General features: G+C 39.9%; 1 protein-coding gene, 1 long non-coding RNA gene and 1 other non-coding gene across 9 annotated transcripts in view; 1 reads left to right on the top strand and 2 right to left on the bottom strand.

The window, feature by feature from the left end:
• TBC1D31 (TBC1 domain family member 31) overlaps positions 1 to 17,931 on the top strand; it is a 65,696-nt gene extending 47,765 nt beyond the window's left edge. For 3 of the 5 annotated variants that reach the window (XM_019717755.3, XM_074316851.2, XM_019717915.3), the window contains 9 exons: positions 30 to 262; positions 540 to 692; positions 3,017 to 3,152; positions 6,911 to 7,003; positions 7,239 to 7,379; positions 8,458 to 8,652; positions 11,326 to 11,449; positions 14,444 to 14,536; positions 16,224 to 17,930. In XM_019717755.3, the coding sequence (XP_019573314.3) occupies positions 30 to 262; positions 540 to 692; positions 3,017 to 3,152; positions 6,911 to 7,003; positions 7,239 to 7,379; positions 8,458 to 8,652; positions 11,326 to 11,449; positions 14,444 to 14,536; positions 16,224 to 16,357 (1,302 nt within the window). In that variant the 3' untranslated portion in view covers positions 16,358 to 17,930. Of the gene's footprint in view, positions 1 to 29; positions 263 to 539; positions 693 to 3,016; positions 3,153 to 6,910; positions 7,004 to 7,238; positions 7,380 to 8,457; positions 8,653 to 11,325; positions 11,450 to 14,443; positions 14,537 to 16,223 lie in introns of all 5 variants that reach the window. The other 2 variants (XM_019717830.3, XM_019717680.3) reach the window with 1 other exon arrangement.
• The window catches only part of LOC141567895 (uncharacterized), a 48,113-nt gene extending 26,688 nt beyond the window's left edge, over positions 1 to 21,425 (bottom strand). For 2 of the 3 annotated variants that reach the window (XR_016021506.1, XR_012490875.2), the window contains exons 1-2: positions 20,978 to 21,425; positions 5,745 to 5,871 (exon numbers count right to left, since the gene is read on the bottom strand). This is a non-coding gene — a long non-coding RNA (uncharacterized LOC141567895). The other variant, XR_012490874.2, reaches the window with a different exon arrangement.
• Positions 21,278 to 21,350, bottom strand: TRNAM-CAU (transfer RNA methionine (anticodon CAU)). The gene has a single exon. It is a non-coding gene; the product is annotated as a tRNA-Met (tRNA).
• Positions 21,426 to 22,419: the final 994 nt, after the last annotated feature.

Genomic DNA, 22,419 nt, shown 5'->3' with positions numbered 1-22,419 from the left:
CTCGATTTAAACACAAAGTTTTCTTACAGTATTTTTTTCACCATCGGAATAACCTGGATATAAGTGCTGTGATTAGAGAAGCTTATCATCTCATGGACACCACGCCTGCTGATATTCATCCAGACAACATGCTCGATGTTTTTGTGGCACTGACGCAAGGACAATATCCAGTATTTAATCAATATCCGAAGTTTATTGTGGACTATCAGACACAGGAACGAGAGAGAATAAGGAATGATGAATTGGATTACTTAAGAGAGAGGTAATCATGGAATAGTTGTTCTTCGGTAGAAACAAAATCTGTTGTAAATATAAACAAGTTTTTATGAAAAATCTATGTAAATTTTTAAGTATTTGTGTAAAATCAGACTTTGAAGACTGGAAATGTCTTTAAAGAGACTTAATTCTTACATACAGAAGTGAAACAATGATATACTAGTCAGATATACATTTTGTGTTTTGGTTGGTTGTTCTGGGACTTAAATTACTCAATTTTCCTGTTTGCATTGTCATATAACAATAAATGTTATTTACTTAAGGCAGACAGTTGAAAATATGCAAGCTGAAGTAGACCAGCAAAGAGTGGAAGATGAAGCTTGGTATCAGAAACAAGAACTGCTTCGGAAAGCTGAAGAAACAAGGAGAGAAATGCTCTTACAAGAGGAGGAGAAGATGATACAACAAAGACAGAGGTATGTTTTATCATTTTCAGAAACATCTGAACGTACGAGTTAGTTGAATTTTTATTTTTTTATTTTTTATTATAGGAACAACACTATATATAGTATTACCCAGATGTGGAATATCCACCAAACAAATATTTAAGTTAATATAAAGAAATTTGTATATATACCACTTTTCAAAAGATTGGGGTTTAGAAAATTGGGGTATAGTAATTCTAAAATGTAATTCTAAAGCTATGCTGAATATGATGTAACTTTGCACTGATTATTCAGAAGCAACACAAGATGTAATGTACCGTGGAGGACATTAGTAGAAACATTATTGTACAGTGGGCAGAAATGCTATGTAATACGACTACAGTGCTGCATAAATCACTTTTAGTGGAGCATAATTTTTTAAATTGTGTTTCAAACATATCTGTGTGACCTGAAAATTGAAACATAAAACAATTATCTCATTATACATTTCCTACTTTGGAGGACAGTGGAAGAAGTATTAAATGCTTATTCAAAAAGTATGCTAATGTTCTCTAGGTCCATCCATATAACTGCAAATGGTTAAGATTTCAGTCTTTTTATGGTCAAGTAATACTCCATTGTATAACTGTACCAGTTTCTCAATCCAGTCATCTACCAATGGGCATTTCGGTTGTTTCCATGTCTTGGCTATTGTGAATAGCGCTGCAATAAACATAGGGGTGCAGATATTTTTTCTAATTAGCATTTTGGATTTCTCTGGATAGATACCTAACAGTGGAATTGCTGGGTCATAAGGTAGTTCCATTCCCAGTTTTTGGAGATAGAGTATCAAAGGACACTTGTCTTATTAGGGAGTCCACTTCATGGATGATGTAGATGCCTGACCACTGCACGGTATAGCTGAGGCTGAAGCTGAATAATACCAAATTTCAACTATAATTTTATATATATATATATATAGTCACAGGATATGAAATACAGCACAGGGAACAGAGTCAATGGAACTGTAACAGCTATATACAATGTAAGAGGGGTAGTAGATTGGGGGAGGGGGTTATCACTTTGTGAGAGGTGAAATGTCTATTACATTGTTTTGTACTCCTGAAACTAATATAATAAAAAAAAGTATGCTAATAAGGTAAAATGTTTAAATTAATTAAGATTAAGAAATGAGCATTCAGACTAAGCCTAATTTTGGGGAAACTCACTTCTCTATGTGTTTACTGATTCTTATTCTTGGGTGGGACTTTGTGAAACAGATTTCTAGTGTGGGTTAAAAATTATAGATGATGTCCCCAATAAACTTTAATTAAAAAAAAATTATAGATGATGCACTACAGAATTATACACTTGAAACCCATGTACCATGTTTCCCCAAAAATAAGACCTAGCTGGACCATCGAATCTAATGCATCTTTTGGAGCAAAAATTAATATAAGACCCGGTATTATATTATATTATATTATATTATATTATATTATACCCGATCTTATATTATATTGAAATAAGACTGGGTATTATATTATATTATATTGTATTATATTATATTATATTACACCCGCTCTTATATTACATTAAAATAAGACCGGGTATTGTATTATATTATATTATATTATATTATATTATATTATATTATATTATATTATATTATATTATATTATACCTGGTCTTATATTAAAATAAGACCGGGTCATATTAATTTTTGCTCCAAAAGACGCATTAGAGCTGATGGTCCGGCTAGGTCTTATTTTCAGGGAAACACAATAATTTTACTAACCATTGTCACCCCAATAAATTTTAATTTAAAAAGAAAATAATTAAAAGGAAGGTTAATCATATTTTTACTAAACCTTAATATAGTCTCATTTATATTTGGTTTGAAAAATGTAATAAAGTTATTTTATCCAGGAAATAAAAAAGAATTGCTGTACTGACCCATTAGCCTTCTACTAAAATTCTAAAAGAATAAGCATACATAATCTTTGGTAATGTTGGAGCATTTTTGGCATTGTTCCTTCAGATGAAGGATATCAATTTTATTGAGGTGCTCTGCATAGTGAACCTGTTAAGAACTTTTCAATGTCAAAAGGAGAGCATATGGACCACTATCAATACCAATGTCAATAGCATGTGGACCACTTGTCATTTTCCTAAGTGTAGACTGGTTTTGTAATTGGGCAGCTTTCATTTATATATTATAAATATAGCTGTGTTATAATGGCACCAGTTAAATTGGGAAAGTGGACTGAAATAGGTGGCAGGCCTTTCACTGTTTTGAAACATAATGTTTTTCCTTTTAAATTTACATTGGGCAGAGTTTTTATTTGTTCCTCTTGGTGTGTTTTGTATTTAAGACTAGCTGCTGTGAAAAGGGAGCTAAAAGCAAAGGAAATGCACTTACAAGAAGCTGCAAGAAGGCGTTTTCTGAAGCTTCAGCAAGATCAACGTGAAATGGAACTAAGAAGACTGGAGGATGAAATTGAGAGAAAGGTTTATTATTCTTACCTTAGTGCTCGTATATTATCGCCATTTATTTTCACTTAAATGGAATGAGCACCTTCAAGTTTAATATTACTCCTAGAGTTTACAGTCAATGCTAAATAGCCCCTTTAATTTTATTTACTTTTTCCATTGGCTGTTCTTACTCTCTTTTGTATTTCATAAAGGGTTAAATATTTTAGAAATGCCAGGAAAATTAGTCAAGTTGACTAATGTCTTTGGTGATTATTTCTCCAAAAACAGAAGTACTAATTAACCACTAAGTTAATTGTGAAGTAGGGGAAATAGTCTTCTTCAATATAAAAATTTATACGTGGCCAATATAAACATTTTTCCGTTATGAAATATATGGAGTTAAAAATGGGCCGCCTTTTCTCTCATTTTATCCCAAGAGATAAACTATTTAAAAAATGGTCATATATGGTTTTATAGTATTCCATTGCATGAATATGTCATAGTTTATTTAACTAATCCTTTCCTGTTTGACACTTACATTGTTTGCAGTAGTTTTGCAATCCAAAATAGTGCTGGTTGTACATTTTCAATACAAATCTTTTGAGTACTTGCACATATATTTTTGCTAAAGTAAATCCCAAGGTATGCCAAATTGTCCTCCAAGAAAGAACCCATTTAAGCTCTTTTAAGTGTATGAAAGAACCCATACCCTTGTCGATTTGGAGTGCATTCATCTTAGTATTCACCAATCTGATAGGTGAAAAATGGTATATTTTAATTTGTTCTTTGTTGTTGTTTTTTTTGCTATGAGGTGAAATATCTCTTCAGTTATTTGTCTTCCATTTGTAGATGAAATGTAAATTGCATGTCTAGATCATTTGTCCATTTCCTATCAAATTAGTCGTCTTCTTATCAATTTACATGGGCTGCTGGTATCATTTGGGGCAGCAATGTCCAGTAGAAAAAGGATGTGAGCCACATGAGGAATTTTAAGTTTTCTAACAGCCGCATTAAGAAAGTAAGAAGAACAAGTGAAATTAATTTTCGTAACATTTTATTTAACTCAATATATTTGCAAACAATCGTTTCAATATGTAATTGGTATAAAGATATGGTTATGTTTTGCCTTTTATTTATACTAAATCTCTGAAATCTAGTAGTCAGTTTATATTTACAGCACACCCTCACTTTGAACTAGTCACCTTTTCAGGGCTCAACAGGCACGTGTGGCTAGTGGTTGGCACACAGGATAGGGCTGGGGCATTAACCCTTCTGTCTGTTATAAATGTTTTCTTCTGGTCTGTGTTGCTTGTCTCTTAAGAATATCTATAATGTCCTTTTTTTAAAATCATGCAAAATATTTTAATTTTTGGATAAGCAACTGTATTAGCTTTTTATGACTTCTCGGTTTTTGTGTCATATTTAGAAAGACCTTCCCATTCTAAGTTTATATTACCACTTATGCATATTTTCTTCTAGTTTTATATTTTTCTGTTGTTTTTTAAATCTTTGATGTATCTCAAGGGTCCGCAAAGTACAGTGCACCAACACATCTGGCCTGCCACCTATTTTGCCACCTATTTTGTGAGGCTTGTGAGTTAGCATGGTTTTAACATATTAAATGGTTTAAAACATCAAAGAATATTTCATGACGTGAAACTTATATCAAATTTCTAAAACAATGAAATTCAAGTTTGTGTCCATACATACAGTTTTACTGGAATCGTCACACCCGTTTATTTACACACTGTGTATTTCTGCTTCTGCACTGATGGCAGAGGTGAATGTTGTGGTAGAAACGATGACCCACAAAGCCTAATATATTACTATGATCCTGTACAGAAAAAGTTACTCAGCCCCTAATGTCCACAAATGGAATGGAATGAATGAGATAGGGACCAAGCTTACTTCCTTGCAAAGGCAGGTCAGTTGTCCCAAGACCACTGTTAAATTCCCAGACGTACATCATCTCTTCGATTGCTTTGTCTGTTCCTGAGAAGTACCCCAGTGTTTGACTGGCAGCTTTGTCATATTTTACCAACTAGGAGGCCTAATTCCCACTATTAGTCTGCCTTTTCAGAGTTTTCTTCAGGATTCTCAAATGTTCATCATTTCAAATGGACTTTGAAAATTCTCTCTCTCTCTCTCTCTCTCTCTCTCTCAATCCCCCTCTACCTCCATCCTATTGGAATTTTTATTAGGATTGCATTGACTTTATAGACTAATTTAGGGAGTTTCATACATTTTAAAGTGTTAATGCATCTGTTTTAGAACTCTATTCTCTTTTTATAGCATGAGTGTACTTTTTTGTTTAAAGCCAATTAATTTTAAATTGGTTCTGTAAATCTGTGATTCCTTTTAATTATCTCATCTAGTAAATGAGGTTGATAATTCATTATTCTAGAAAAGTATGTGTTCTTCTCTAAAAGTAGTACAGATTTAGAACTCTGACCTCTATTCCAAACCCCTTTGAGATAGTGAAAGGCAATTTTTTGGTCAAAGAACCCTGTAAAGCCCTTTCAGTGGTGTGATATGGCCTCTGCCCACCCTTCCAGCCTCCTATCCTTCCATCTCTTATTCTGACAGTGAGCTTTGACCCTGCAGAATTGCAAAAGCTTCTCTACTCACAGTTCAGGTACGAGCAGGAAAAACTGTTTGAGTCCAAAGTGACACACACAAGTGATTGCAGACGTCTGTTAGCGGCCAGCAAAGGTGATCGATCTGTTTTTGCTCTGGCACATCGCTGTTTGTGTCTCTGAAAATGCAGAAGCAAAAGAGCTTTTGTCATTGGGATTCCTGAAAAGCATCATTTGTTATGCCAAGCCTCTCCTCCACCGATTGGCATTTTTACTACTCTTGCTTTATAAACTCAAGTATCACCCCCACCTCTGAGCTGGCTGCTTTCCCAATGACCTTCTTCATTGAGTGGAACTGCTTGCCAGTCCGTGGTTTTTTGCTCCTTGGGTGTATGTCCTTCTTGCACATCCCACTGTAGTTAGTCCCCTTATTACACTTGGCTTCTCCTATTGTAGGTATCTGACGGTGTGCTCTTACCTTGACAATGTCTAACACATTGCCTTGTGAATGCAAGTAGTAATACAGAGGTCAGATGGCTGATGGGTTATAGTTTGGTTTTTTTCTCAAACACATATCTGTGTTATTTTAACTCCTAAAAAAATGGAGACTTTAGGCAGCCGAATATTGAAGACAGTTCTGAAGACTTTTCTATCTAAAGAATGCCTTATCCAAAGCCTCTAGTATAGAGGAGTGAAAAGCTTCCAAGTAATCAAATTTTGGAGAAAGGTGAACTTTAAATAAGTCCAAACAGGGCATATACAGGTTAAACTTGGAGTCACTACTTGCCAAGCCAACTTTATAAAAGTATAGAAGCTTAATCAAAAAGAACATTAAATGGATGTTATATTTAATTAGATTAAACATTCTATATTTTCATCCACTGCAAATTTAAATTGCTCAAGTTTTTCCAACTCATAATATTGGCTAATGCAATATGGTAAGAACTACCATCTGTCCTCCCATTCTGGGTAGATGAGCATATGGTAATTGTGCTTTTTTTTTAGAAAATTAAGCCAACTATAACTCAGACTTTAGTCCTAGACTCCACAGTGAATGCTAACACATTGTCAATTACTCTGATTTCAAAAACCCAATACCTATTATTTTAAATACAATACGTTTTGTGGGTTGTTCAGATTACAAGATTACTACATCTATTAAACAAAAATTATTTTGTAAATTCTTGTTGGTATTCACAGTTTGTTGCTTGGCCCTAGGTACATATGAGAGATCAAGAAATGGCTACCGCAGTCAAAGACCTAGAAATGAGACATCTGGAGCTCGAATCACAAAAACGACTTTATGAGAAGGTATAAATCAGCTATTTTCAATATGAGAAAAGCAGGGTTTGTACAAACTCTTTTTAGACTATATTTACTCGTGGTTATTGAATGTTCATTTTATTTGTTTTTTTAAGCAGAAAATTGTGTCATCCAGGATTATAAGGGAGACAAAATGTCTGAATATACAGAGTCATTTTTGTGTTCTAGCATTATTATTATATAGACCTGTGATTTTTTAATTAAAAACTGATTTTTTTAACAGAATCTTACTAGAAATCAAGAAACTGCTGCAAAAGAAATGAGAGAAGATGCCGACGCCTATAGACGAAAAGTGAATCTTGAAGAACACACGTTTCATAGACTGATAGAAACGGATCAAACTCAGAACCAAAAAACCCAGAAGGTAAAAATACAGTAAATTGAGTGTATATATAAAGAGGGAAATTTCCATCTATGATCGTTTTAAAAGAAGGAATTCAAAATCGAACTCCATAAAGTTGAGTTAACCCGCTTCTTTGCTGCATTATCACAGTTCCTAGAATCTCACATCATTATATTTACAGGTTACTTACTTCATTGACAGCCATACACATGTCTTTTATACTCTGAGAATTTTAAGACTTAAAAGAAAATACAAAGGAAGTAGTAACTTTATAAATTCTGGTATCTACTTGTTATGTCTCAGAAATTGTCACTGAGTAGACTAGTTCCAATGCACTAATTGGAACTGGCATATAAGCCAGCATTTTCAAAGTGTATTCTGTGAAATATTAGTAACTATTTTTCAATAGAATGGGAGATGACAAATAAGTGTTGGAAATGCTGTGTTAAAGTTAGGTTTTTTTCGTGCCAAATTTGAGGATATGGTACATTGCGCATCTTCAAGAAAAATTCCCAAACCTATTTTACAGAATTTCTTGTGGAGAAATTCTGACTTAAATGAATTGAAATAGAACTTGAGACCTTCGAGAAAGATCTTTCTCTATTATCCCCTAAACAGAATGAAGTGGGCTTGTGGCAGGGCCTGGCCCTGGTCCACAAGCCAGGAAAGGTGTGCGGGTTCCCTTCCTCCTGTTCTGCAACAGTTCCATGGCTGATACCCCAGATTATCCCACCTTTTTTGTTTCCTGAAAGACTTGTGCTGTCTATAAGAGTGTGCTCTTCTGACTCCTTTTCAAAAGGTTGAAATGTGGAAATTGTTTAATCCCACCTGTCCCTTAGTCTAGAAGTTCTCAGCCATGGCTATCCATTCATTCAAATCACCTGAAGAGCTGTCTGAAAGTACCAATATCCAGCCGCCCCAGAGATTGAAGTAATTGACTTGTGGTGGGGCCTGGACATCAGTTTGTTTTAGACACTGAGGCGATTCTCATACGCACCCAGGGTTACGAACAGCTGCCCTAGACACTTGGATACATAAATGGATATACCATAATTATATATAGTGTGACCTTGTTTCTGAAATTTACAATTTTTCTTAGCTAATTGAAGAAAACTTGGCAAAAGCTGAACAAGCATGTCTAAATACGGACTGGCGAATTCAAGCTTTACATAAACAAAGATGTGATGATCTACAGCGAAACGAACGTTACCAGGAAATGGCCAAACTCCTTCGGAAAAACAGACGGAAAGAAATAGAAGTATTAAATGCAATGATGGAGAAGGAAGCTAAAAAGGTAAGAATGGTGTTTTAAACTTCTTGTTATTAAGCATTTACATTTTACATAAATATTACACAATTAAATGATAAAAGCATCAAACCAAATCATCTTTTTGTTGGAAAATATCTTAAAGATGCTCTAATTTTAATAGGTATTGCTCAGAGAAGTGCAATATTTGATGCTGCCTAAAAATGACTAAGTGTCTTTCTTATTCACATGAGTGTGTCTCAACTTCTCAGCTTCCTGGATTTGTTCTGGCTGTTTGCTTAACACTTACCTAGTTCTTTATACTTACAGTATAAAAGATTTTGAGCAGTTAAGAATTATTGTAGTTGCTAGTAACAAAAACCAAAATAACAATGACTATAAGCAAGATGGAAGTTTTTCTTTTTCATGTGAAAGAAGTCTGGCGATAGGCAGTCCAGGGCTGGTATCCTGACTCCAAGGTCATCAGGGAAACTGCCTCCTTCACCCTTTTTGCAGTACTTCTGGGTATATGTCTTTCATTCTCAAGGATGCCTTACCATCCAACATAGCTGGAGTTCTAGCCATTACATACTCAGCAGGAAGAAAGTAGGGCAAAAGGTTCCCCCTCCCAGCTTGGACAATTCCTTTTGAACTCCTTTCCAGAAGTCCCTTGTCACATTTCTACCATCTACTGGCTGCAGAGGATGTTGGAAATGGAGTCTTTTTAGCAGGGAGCATTATCATCCCAAATAAAATCAGAATTCTATTCCTAACGAAGAACCAGAAAATGGATTTTGAGGAGACAACGTAAGGGTGTCTATCACACATACATAACTTTTGGTTGAGCCTCCCTGGACAACTCTGGAGCTGTGCTCTGTACACACCACTGACACTGTCGCCTTCCCTGAGGACCCTGAACAGCTGGGGAGCGATCAGGAACTAGATAACTGGCTTTAGTTCATTCTTCTTTCTGCTGCTATATCATAATGTCTAGTCCGAAAGCTTTTCAGAATATATTCCATTCAAGCCACTATTCCAGATTCGTTTTCCTCCTACCCCATCCCTGGGGTACGGGGCCATGGTTACAACCCTTTCATTCAAGGACAGGGAGGGGTGGGAGTGAGGCTGAATCACTGAGACTATTCTCCTCAGGAAAATTGTGGTGGGAGCCCACATCTTCAAGGTAAGGATTGCTGACACTGGGGCTAGACTGTGTAAACTTAGGTGTACTCTCCTTTGGGTAAAGCAGTGTATTTGACAGTAGGCTGAGAATCGTCGTAAAGGCTTTTCATGGTATGTGAAATCCTTTGTGTCTAGTGTCCTGGTTCTAAAGCTGGCTTGACTGCTCTGTAGCCTTGGCGGGTCACACAGGCTCAGTCCCCTCATCAGTAACCTGAAAAGGATGACTCTCTATGGTCCCCTCTGGCCCTAATGATTCTTTAAAATTTTTGTTACTGAATGCATATTTAATTCATTAGCTTTTCTGTAACATAAAAATTGTATGTGTGTTTGTATATACAAAAAGCTACAGCATCCTTAGAACATTGGTAAGCTTTAGGAGTTATACACTATTTTAAATTGATTCTTTTAGTTACCCTTGGAGCTAATTTTAAGATTATTGTTTTCTTACTACCGTGTTTGCCCAAAAATAAGACCTCGCTGGACCATCAGCTCTAATGCGTCTTTTGGAGCAAAAATTAATATAAGACCCAGTATTATATTACATCATATCATATAAGACCTGCTCTAGATAACTGGGTCTTATATTAAGTTTTGCTTCAAAAGACGCATTAAAGCTGATGGTCCAGTGAGGTCTTATTTTGGGGGAAACACGGTAGGAACAAGGGCTAATAAACATTACTTGACTCCCTATAGTCGTTATGTGTACCAGAGCTGGACAAAGAATTCATTCTCTACAACATGATAACTATAGCTAACACTGCTGTGTGATATATAGGAAAGTTGTTAAGAGAGTAAATCCTAAGAGTTCTCATCACAAGGAAAACAATTTTTCCTTTTATTCGTTTTTATCCCCCTGAAAATAAGACCTAAACGGAAAATAAGACTTAACCAGAAAATAAGCCCTAGCTTGACTTTTCAGGATGACATCCCCTGAACATAAGCCCTAATTAAGAGCCCTTAATTGGGAGCACAAATTAAGACCCGGTTTTATTTTCAGGAAAACACAGTATATGAGAAGATGGATGTTAGCTGAACCCGTTGTAATCATTTCACAATATGTGTAAACCAAACCATCACACTGTATGCCTTAAACTTATACAGTGATGTATGTCAGTTATTTCTCAATAAAACTGGAAGAAAAAAAGAATTCATTCTCTGAATTTTGTAGACTTTATTATTAAGGCATAGCATTCAAATTAAATGAAACAGTTGCCATTAATTTTTAAAAGCTAGCTTAATCCCATACGATTTGATGGAATGTAGTGAAACGAATTCTTATTTCAGTGACAGTTGGGACCTATAGGTGTGCACATGGCACGTAGGTCCAGAGCGGTACATCAGACGTGCCTCTGCTTTAAGGTTCTTCAACGGCCTTGGGCCGAGGCAGGCTCCCAGCTCACCCGAATACCAAACAGACCCTGCGTGCCTGGAAGTATAAAAGGAAGTGGAGCAGAGGTAACAGAAGCGCTTCTTCCACTGTAAGAAGTTGCATTACCCCAATTTTTATGTGTTTTATTTTTTTCACTTATTTGTATTTAGTGGGAGGAAGCTGAAGAAAAAGACTTCCACTTGAAATCCGAAAAGAAAGCTTCTGCTCTTTCAGATGCCTCTAGACAGTGGTTTCTAGAGAAGGAGATAAATGATGCATTAGAGCACACTGAAGGTGAGTACCCGTGAAGGCCTTTCTCTCTCCATTCGTTTCATGTGGTCTGTTGTGGTGGATAAATCCTTGAGGTGTATTTTGGTACTTGTATTCAAATTATTGCTCAGCTAAAACGTAATCACTAGCCACCGTTCTTTGGTCAGAGAGTGGGGCTGAGAAGGTTAAGCTGCTAAAACCAACTCCAATCAAGAAACTGTTCTCAGCCATCCTGTAGACTTCTGTTTGATTCCATGGTTCCATAGGCCGTGGCGTCCCCTGAATGTATTAGATAGAACACGATTTGTCTGCAGAGATACCAGGCTGCAGTGGTACCCAAAGTACTACTTCTACTTTAGTTTAATAAAAATTTCTGCTTTACCAATAGCTGGTCCTCAGAACAATAGTATATGAAAGTAGCACAAGAAAACTTAGGGTGGGATCTAATCAAACATTAGGTTTTGATGCAAGGTTTATAATGACATCAACTGAAAAATCAAAATTATAATTGAAAACTCTAAAATAGAGTGCAGATACAGGGAACTTTTATATCACTATATTTTGTATTATTTCAGTCTTTTGTAATGTATATATTACTTTTTTTAATAACAGCCTTATTGATATATAATTCACACACCATACCATTCACCTATTGAAAGTGTACAATTCAATGGTATTGTACGTTGTATCATATATTAAAAAGTATATTCAGCTATGCAACCATCACCACAATCAATTTTAGAAAATTTTCAGCACCCCAAAATAAACCCTGTACTCATTTGCAGTCATTTTCCATTTCCTGTTACTGTCCCATCCCCCACCCCTGGCAACCACTAATCTACTTTCTGTCTCTGATTTGCCTATTCAGGAAATTTCATATAAATAGAATCGTACAGTATACGGTCCTTTGTGTTTAACTTCTTTCACCTAGCATAATGTTTTGAGGTTCATCCATGTCATAACATGGATCAGTACTTCATTTCTTTTTATTGCCAAATAATATTCCATTGTATGAATATTCCGCATTTATCCATTCATCAGTTGATGGACTTTTGGCTGGAGTCCACTTTTTTGGCTATTATAAAAATGCTACTATGTGCATTACTTTAACAATTCACAAATTTGAAAAGTAAAAATATAGGTTAGACGCTATCATCATTTAATTATGCCTACTTTTGAAACCCCTCATTATCTCTCATACTTCAGATTTAGGTCCCAAATAGCAACCAGAGCACTTGGGGAAAGTGGGGCGTAGAATGTCCCTGTCAGCATAAATTATTTAAAATTGGTTTACAAAACATACTAACTGGAGCTGCCACTTCTCCCTAATCCTGTTACACTTACCTCTACTTTAGAAAGAAAAAAACTCTTGAGGCTTTTAGAGAATGGATGGATTTAGAAACAGAAAAGGGGACAAAACTGCAAAAGGCTGCTCTCATCAGTAGTCTTCGTACATGTTGGCCCTTCTGCCTCCGTGCTGTCCTCCCACCCTGCTACCGAAATTGTTTTTAACTTTCCTAAAGATCACAAATAATCATCCATTTTTCAAAAGGGAAACATGTAAGGGTTTGTCATTTCCTTAATCAGGTTGTACAAATTAAACCAGAGTCATTTAATCCTAAAACTAGGAGATAATCAACTACAATTAGGAAAACGGCATTTTGATTGGAGCTGCTCAGCATTGGTTTGTCTCTCAGGGCCTAGAAGGGAGGCACCGCGAGGTAGGAAACAAGAGCTGGTGCCAAGGACATACTGACACATTGCTGCAGGCCACGGGGACCGTTAGCTGTTTGAACAGAGATAACAGTCACAACATAGCTCTTTGGGAAGATGAGTTAAACAGCCGTGGGCAGGATGGATTTAGGAGGACACATTTAGAGACAAACAACTGTGAGATCTCAGATTTGGAAGGATCTAAAGAACCGGTATCTGATGAGTGAATCATCTCTGGCAGACGGGTCAGCCAGCCTATTCCAGAATACTTACAGAGCTGGCGAGCTCATTACCTTATCCCATTTTCTGCCAGTATCTTACTTACAAGTTATTTTTTTCCTTATGTAAAGTTGAATCTGCTTTTCTTTCCTTTTTTTTTAATTCTCTCATTAGAAACTGTTCTGCGGAGCAATGCAGATTACATATAATACCTCTGCCACATAACAGCCCTTCAAATATTTGAAGATGACTCTCCTATTCCATCCCCCACACCAGTTCAAATTAGTCATTTGGTAATTAGTCAAATTGTCTTAATGACTCATTGAGCTAAAACTGAGTGAAAACCATTATTAGCTAAAGTTCTTGCATCAGGTAAAAGCAGGCATCTTCATGAGTCAGCGTGACCCATACAGTCTGGGCCTGACTCATGGAGGTTTGAACCCTGGGGATGGAAGTAGAAAGGAAAGGGACAGTTATAAGTGACATTGGAATGAAAACTCGAAAAGACCTTGGTGTCTCGTTGCATGCAAAGCTGTAGGAGTTAGGGAACAGTAAAAACACAGCTGAAGGGTGAGTATACATTTTAAAATAAGGGGAGGGATTGCTTAGAAAACAGGGAGAGGCACCAGTTAGGTGTAGAGCTCTGCTTACTAGGTGAAACGGGCCTCGCTTGCTCTGACTGGCTGTATATTGCTGTGACGAGGCCCAGCCCGGTTACGGCCAGTGGTGATGCGCCCACAGGGAAAGCTGGCCAACCACACTTAATACTCTGTCCATATAAACGTTCAGGCTCTCTCTATCCTAACATCTACATTTATGAGTTGTTTGTTTGTTGGCTTTGTGTTTTAGCTAAAGGTGTTTATAAAGTACTTTACCAAAACTTCGGCTCCGCTCTTAAAACTCTCACTCACTGTATTTTCCTTGCCTTTTCAATGGTGTCACCTTCTTCTGAGCTTTCGCAGAATCGAACAGTGAGGGGCTTTTTAGCCTTAGCAATTTTCAGGTACGAGGGGCCATTTGGAGTTAATAACGGCTTTCTACTCATGCCCAAACATCTCCTTTACTGCTTCACTTGTATAACTGTAGGGCCCAGATCACAGTATGAACAGGTCGCCTCCAGCTGCTTGCCTAGAACCTCGCCAGGAAGCGATGTTTCTGAAGTGGACGCCTCTACTTGGAGTAAGTTGATGCACAACAAAGATTTCTCCTGTTATTTTAATTAGCAATCTCTAAGCAAGAGTGTGACTTAAATTACATTTATAGCACACTGGTACCCTTTCCCCAGGGCCCTGATAAGGGAAATCCTAAAGTGCAGGCAGCGAGATTCTCAGGTTTCCAGCCAGGGTGGGGGACTGGATCAGACCTAGAGTCAAGCAAAGGAAGTTTGCTGAGTGTACTTCATTAATGCGTCTCCATTTCTTCAGCACCAGCACTGCCGCCCAAAACCTGGTCAGAGGCTGCCACAGAAGTCTGTCACTAACTCCATTAATGGTATTCATAATTGTTTTACAGCCTAGTGAAAAGAAAACCTCAGCATTCATTTTCCAGCCTATTACGTATTTGAGTTTTCTTCACTCTGTTCCGGGCTGGGCCCCCTTCAGCAGCCACTGAAAACGTGTTTGCTGTGGGCGCTGTAATGGCTTCATGCTGGTTAGCTGACTTTTGATCCCTTGACTTCACTCACAGGAGGTTTTTGTTCATTTTTGGAAGGGGTGGGATGGAAACATCTTATAGGAATGTAGTCAAGGCACCAGCCCATAAAGAAGCTAACAATTTCCCCTGTGAAGTACTTAATTTGTTTTTAAAAGGAGGGGAGAGAAGGCGCAAGAAACTGTTAGACTTTATTTCCATTGACTTTTTCAATAAGACTATCATATAGATGAAGCAGAATTTAACAAGGTCTTTTGAGTTCTTTTAGAAGAATAAATTTCTATTAATGTCCCCTAAAGACCAGCTTTATAAGAAATACACCTAATAACAAGTCATAAGAATCCAGCGTTGTGTAAAATATTTTTGCTAACTCGCACTTTTACATGCACCTATAAATTCTGTGTCAGAATAGGAATTAAACCAAAAGTCATGCGTAAGTCAAATAAAAGTACGAGATTCTCAACTGTTCTCTATTCTGACACATCAGAACTTTTTCACTAGATAATTCTAAATTTGAAAATTGACTTACGGACATTTAGCAAGTTTAGGTCATTTGGCAGCAAAACAAAAACAAAGCATAAAAGCTGTATTCCTTGTAAAATGGTTTTCAGAAATTGAAGCGGTTTGAATGAGACGTCTATTTTTAAGGTGCTTCTTTTTCAAATTCCAGTATTTACTAGCCTCTCTAAATCAATATGAAATGGCTCTTATGCTTAGATATATTGTAATATTTTCTAATCTTAATTCTAGACTCTTCCTGTGTTAGTCACTATTAAAAGCATTTAATTTATTTTTATTTAATCATTGGGAAGTAGTCATGGTGGGTACAGTATTAATTTTGTCAACTTGAGATGCCTTTTCTCATTACATTAAGCATCCTAGTGAGGAAACTTACTGTTACAAAGAACTCAAATTCTCCTTGAAGAAACTTGTTCCTAATTTAAAAGATTGTCTGTATCCTTAAATCAAAAAAGTGCTAAATAACCGAAAGCAGATAAATTATCTGATAGCATTCATTCAATTGATTAAATAAATATTTGGCTTTTTAATGGCACCTCATAGGGCCAGGCAATACGTCAGGCTTTTGTTCAAGAAATTTGGTTTTTAAAATACTCATTTCATTGTTGATTTTTATAACAATTTACCTTTAAAATAAATTCTGTGTCATTGCTAACATCAGAAAATTAAACTATAAATTTAAAATTTTGTTTTCAAGTTTCTTTAAATCAAAGAAAAATACAGTGGGACACCATGGAACAGGATCTTCTGGAGAGAGTGAGAAATCTTCGCCAGAGACTCACCGCCCAGGCTCGTCACAGCTGTCAGACGCCTCATCTTTTGGCCACATAGGAGGCTGGTCACCTCGACATAGTCAGAGAGAGAGATACCTATTTCACAATCAATGACACTGATTTTTAGATTATTTATTTTAAATTCCTATAAAGATCCACCTTTTGTATAGAAAACGGTGGGTATAAAAATTATGTGTTCTATTTAATTCTGATGCTTTTTAGCTTGTAAATGGCTTCTTGTACTTTTCACAATAAAAAAAAAAAATTGAAGCTATTAAAACTTGTGTTAGGCCCTTTCAGGTTGTGAAAACCAGCATAAACCTCAGTAACTAGTTAATAAGGATTTATTTTAACGATAAACCGAGAAAGAGCAGGAAACCATCTCAGCACCTGTCCGACCAGGACTGAGATGGAACTCGGCAGCGACAGTGGAGTGGCCTGAATTACAGCCCTCTGTCCCCCGAACAGTCACACCGTACATGACATCCGTGTCTTGTCTGCTTCTGACAGCACCAACCACTGTCCCCTCCTCGGGCTCTTAGGTCCACATCGGGGCTCTTTCATCATCTTGGGCAAATTACTTCTCTGAGGCCAGTGCCAAACGGAGGGTAGAAGTAGCTCCTGGACTTGATGTGAGGATGAAATAAGAAAACATACACACAGTTCCTGGTACTGTGCCTGACATACAGTAACGTGCAATGCGGAGTAGGAATGCTTTTCTCCAGGGTCACAAAACACAGTCTTACGGTAAACCAGATATTTTCAGTAAGCAGAGTGCTCTCTTTGGCCCAACAGTCAGAGTTCTGAAATAAGATCCCATCACTGTGTGAGGCAGTGTTTCCCCAAGAGCACTTTTCCTCAGCCTGATTGTCTGTTCATTTTCAGGTAGTTGCAAACATGCCTTCATGGGTCAGGCTATGTTTGGAAACAGGAAGTCCAGGATATAAAATGCAGAGGGTATGATGGGAACTTTGCTGAACCAGAATTTGCTTGCTCACCTGAAAGTATTCAAATTCTAAATACTGTGATTCCACCATCTGGAATCAGTTGTCTATTGCCAGCTTCTGACCTCTGTCTAGTTCACCTCTTTTACTAGGATTTATACTTACTCAGATTGGTTTTGCAGCTACACACACCTCTTTTATAGTATTACAGTATTTCATTTTCACAAAGCGTTTCTGTTCATCCAGTGAGTTAATGCATTCTCTCAACCAAATGAAGTTCTTTTTATCACATTCCATTTTCTCTGAGCCTATAGTTCTGTCAATAATAATCTTGATAAAGTCACTGACTTAGCAGATTTCAGATACTGGACTGAACCGCTTTGGTTATATGTGCTTGGTTGGCATTTCAGAGGTTATCACATCTAATGAAATATGTGAAATACATTTCTGATTATCTCCTCGTGCTTTTTGACATTACAGCCTCAACCATACCCCAGTTTCTTTACAATGTAAATTCTCTGGGAACTGAATGAAGGTTGAACTTGGCTACAATTCTCCCCACACCGGCGACATTCAAAAGCTTCTCTCAAGTACTCCCTTGAGTTTGTTAAAGCAGAGCAGTTCCTAAAGCCTTTTCGTATTTCTTACATTCATAAGGTCTCCCTGGTGTGAATTGTACAGTGTTGAATAACTTTGGGGCTTTAGCTAAATCCCTCTCCACATGGACTACATTTAAGGAGTTTCTCTCCTGTGTGAATTCAGGGGTGTTGAATCAGTTATTGACTTGGGGAAAGGCCTTTTCACATACATTCATGCGGTTTTTCTCTGGTTTGCATCCTCTGATGTTGAGCAAGATTTGAGCATTTGCTACAGGCCTTTCCACAGCGACTCCATGTTCACCATTACAGCAGTCATGATGGCCGCCGTAATGGCGAACCGCCAAAGGCTTCACTAATAAGTATGGGCGCATTTATCAGATTCTGGACTTAATGTGTCCAATCAGAAGACAAACCACATGATAATTTGAACAAGGAAAATTAAATGTAAAGCACTATTAAACTATGATAGGAGAATAACTATAAAGGTGTAAAGAATTCTAAAGGGTACGTAGGACTGAGGGAAAGAAAGGGCACTTTGGAAGGGAGCTGCCTCCTCCTGACCCCCCCCCCCCCCAAGGCTCAGGTTCAAACCTCGTTGGAGAAGGAATGGATGCAGACCACTGGATAGTGGACGGGGTCGCTGGGTTGCCTAGGTGAGAGCTGGCCCACAACCCCCAGGCCTCAGGACGCCAGTCTCGGGGGTGCAGGCAGTCCAAGGCTACTGGGTAAAAGCACAGGGAGTCAGGGCATCAGGCCCCTGAGTGTTGTCAGGGTGGTGTGTGCACTGGCCATGTTGGGAGGGCCACAAGATTCCACCCTCTGGGGCACAGGCAAACCGAAGCTGGAAGGCAGGTGGTGCTCAGAGCCTCAGGACACTGCTACTGGACATGCCATGTCCATGTTGGGAGAACTGCAGCAAAGTCACTAAGAATGTGCGCTCTGGGCACACAGCTAGGGCAGCGCACTCCTGGGTGTCTACACACACACACACACACACACAGACAGACACACACACGGCTGATGGACCAAGAAGAAGCACACCACCACTTGGAGCTAGGAAGACACCCATGCCTCCTACCATGTCCTCCAGCACCTCCTACTGACTGCTGAACATGACGCACACAGTGAGGAGAAAGGCTTGACGCTTCCGTCCGTTACTGGGGACCAGGTACTGAAGAGTGCACTAGAGCTGAAAGGCCCTATGTTGATAACTGTCACACATGCCATTGGATGTGGCTCTGACAGTTGACTTGGTTGCGTGACAGAAATGTGGACTCAGCGTCGGCCCCTGTGTAATCAGACTGGCACGCCACCATTAACCTGATAGGATGTAGATGAACTTACTCAAAGGCTTTGGAAAGGAGGAATGTAGCCGTGGATTTATCACATGCAATCTCCTCACTCACCTCCCAACTACCTGCTCAGCCCCAAAGACACTCCCTTTGTTAAGGCACTGAGTGAAGGGAGTGTCTGAAGCCTTGAAAAGCTCTGTGGTGGCTCTGTTGGTGACGAGTGATGGTGACATGCCACTATTGTGCTCCCTGATTTCCCTGGGGATGGTGGGATTCCGTAGTAGCAGAGGCCAAAGGGCAGCATTTAACGACCAAAGACAACTATTTCCAGAAAAGGGCAGCAGAGAAGTACAAGTAGTAAGGGATTTGGGGCTATTGCTAATTGAGTACGTTGTCCCTAAGAATGAAATAGATAGACAGCCTACTAAAATGTTGCTCGCTACATATAACAGGAAAAACCATATCTGGTGGCCAAAAACCTGACTTGAGTCACCACAATGGAGAGCCATGCCTGTCACCCATTTTCCAGACTTAAACTCATTTCCAAATCCAAAGCCTCTTGAGTGAAGGGGAGGCCAGATCCTCTTAAGGAATCCCCCCAAGTCTTTCCAAATTGGACCAAGTTTGAATTACAGTGGACGCAGTGAGGCCATGAAACCAACTGCGGTTCTTTTCTGAGTACCTAAATATATAATTGAATAATTTCACAAAGAGCCAAATCTCCACACTGGCACTATGTCCCATTGAGTAAAATTCATTATGGTAGAAAGAGGCAAGTGAAAGCCTCTGAAAGGGCCTCCTTACCAAGATAGTAAAACAAAAGTACTATCACATCCCTGATGAGAGAATTAGTGCCACCATCAGAAACTTGAAAGACGAAGGGGGTGGTTAGCGCTCTCACTTCTCTGTGGAATGATTGAATTATCAGCAACTTAATCCGCGATGACTGCAACTGAGCAACGGTTTCAAATGCAGTAACAACACAGGCCTGTCTCGTTCTATCCCAGCAGGTGCTTCAGGACCTTGAGACGCCCCCTCCAGATCCTATCACGTCCTGCCCCTTCCCAGCTCCCCGGCCCAAACTGCCCAGGATGGTGTTCAGCGCCCTCCAGCGCCTGGACTCTCATCACATGCCACCTACTTCCCACAGCCCCCCCTCCCCCCAGACACTTCCCTGGTGTCTGGTGTCAAGAATCATACCCCCTCCCAGAGCCCCTCTGTGCCAGCCCCTCCTCTGGAATCTCCATTAGACGGCTGTCATGCAGGGACTCTGGTCCCGCTACCCACACAAGAACGCAGGATATGGTGCGGCCAAACGGAACCCCAAGGGAGCCACAGATAGGGGGTTCATACCAGTATTTCTCGCTGGTCCTGGGTTAGAGACAACAAGGAGCAGGAGACACACCATCCGCAAACCTGCCGTCCTTTTCTGCCAACCAACCCCTTGCTAACTGCAATCGGTGCTTGCTAGCTCATCAGGGCAGTTATATCAGTGGCTAATGGCTCACTGGTAACAGCTGACAGCCAACTAGCCACAGCTGATGGCCATCTACTACGGGAGCCAGCACCTTTCCACGTGCGGCGGAGAGCCTGGAACCTGCTCTCCGGGGCTCTGCCCCCACAAGCGCCTTGCACCCAGAGTCGCGCTGGCAGCGCCCTCCTGGACCAGGAGGACCCCGGGCTCTGGCCTAACCCTCCGCTGTGCACGTCCCCAGCGACGGCCACTGCTCAAGGGCAAGGGCAGGCCCACTGGTGGAAGGTGGGACAGCAGCGGTGCCCCTCCCGGCGACACCCCGCAGCAGCGCGGAGGCGGTGAGGGTGGGGGTCTTCCTAAGAGGCTCACCCGGCTCGCGCCCACCCGGCGCACTTGAGTCTTCCGCAGGTGTCCCCCCTTAGCGTCATACCGCGGCCCTGGGTCCCGTCTTCCGATCCGGGGCCAGAACGCCGGGAGTCGGCCGGACAATCGGGCAGAATCGGGAGATTTGGGGCCAGTTAAAACTCCACGGGTACTTTGGGAATGACAGACCGAGCCGACACAGCGGTGACTCCAGAGTGGAAGAGTACGGGTCTCCAGGTCCACAAACAAGCAAACAAAACCCCTCTTTCCCGCAGGAGTACAGGCCTACAACGAACAAAAGTATTGTGCCCCGTGTGAGGATCGAACTCACGACCTTCAGATTATGAGACTGACGCGCTACCTACTGCGCTAACGAGGCACCTACGAGGAGCGCCCGACCGTAGGGTAATGAGGCTTATACTGCGGCCCCATGCGCATGCTCAGAAAACTGCAGTTTTATTTCTATTTTTTCTGGGTCCTGCGCGAGGGCATCCAAAGTTCTCCGCCTCAGGGCCCACTCGGGAGGGCGCCCCGGCGGAACCGCCCACTCTGCTATCTGGTCCTCCTCCTGCAGATCTGTTTGTCAATCAACAAACACTGCGCCTAGCTTGCCAGCACTGTGCTGAGTAGGGGGACCCCCCGGAGTTGGATTCTTGGTGTTGTAAATTCTTATGTTTGTATAATGCTTACAAAGCATTTGCACATCTGTGATCTCAGGAAACACTTACTAGGCACCTCCTATATTCCCAGCCCAGTGCTCGGCGCTGCGTTCAGAGGGACATTCCCAGCCTCAGAGTTGGAGGGGGTGCTCAGATGCAGTGATTTGAAAACGCGCAGGTGCACACTATCCCTGCCCCACGGCAGAACCCGCTCCCGCCGGCCGAGGCCAGTCTTCTTATGGGCGTCCACGGAAACGAAACCCGGAGCCACAGCCTCAACGTCTTAGAAGACCCCCGCCACCAGTCCCCTCCACTTCCCCCAACCCTTCCCCCAACAGCTCACTGAAACGCACTCGGTGTTAAAGGAAGCTTCATGTCACTATCATAAATAGAAAACGGGTTTTTTCCCCCAGCATAATACATGTTAAAATAAATACATAACTATTAAATAAAAAATACTCGTCCATGTAACCATCCAAAATCAGCCAGACTGCCTCAAACTTACGATTTGTATATTTCGCTATATGTAAATTTTACCTTTAAAAAAAGGTAAATTAAAACTGGTTCCAGCCAATGGCAGGCAGGCATACAGAAAGGTTTGGGGAGTGTAGTGACGTCTACAAGTTTGAAGGGCTTCCAGAGGTAAAGCTGTTTGAGGGGCCAACGGACCTAAGGACAGAGAGGTGGACAGATTCCGGAGCCTGCAGAGTCGTAAGATGCTAATATAGATTTAGGTGGTGGATGTATGGATATTCAGTGTACGATTCTTTCCATGTCTGTTTATCTGAA

This window comes from Rhinolophus sinicus, chromosome 6, assembly GCF_057876585.1.
Source record: "Rhinolophus sinicus isolate RSI-liver-muscle chromosome 6, RSI-T2T, whole genome shotgun sequence".
Taxonomy (NCBI): Eukaryota; Metazoa; Chordata; class Mammalia; order Chiroptera; family Rhinolophidae; genus Rhinolophus; species Rhinolophus sinicus.
This window is presented reverse-complemented; position numbering and strand designations above follow the sequence as displayed.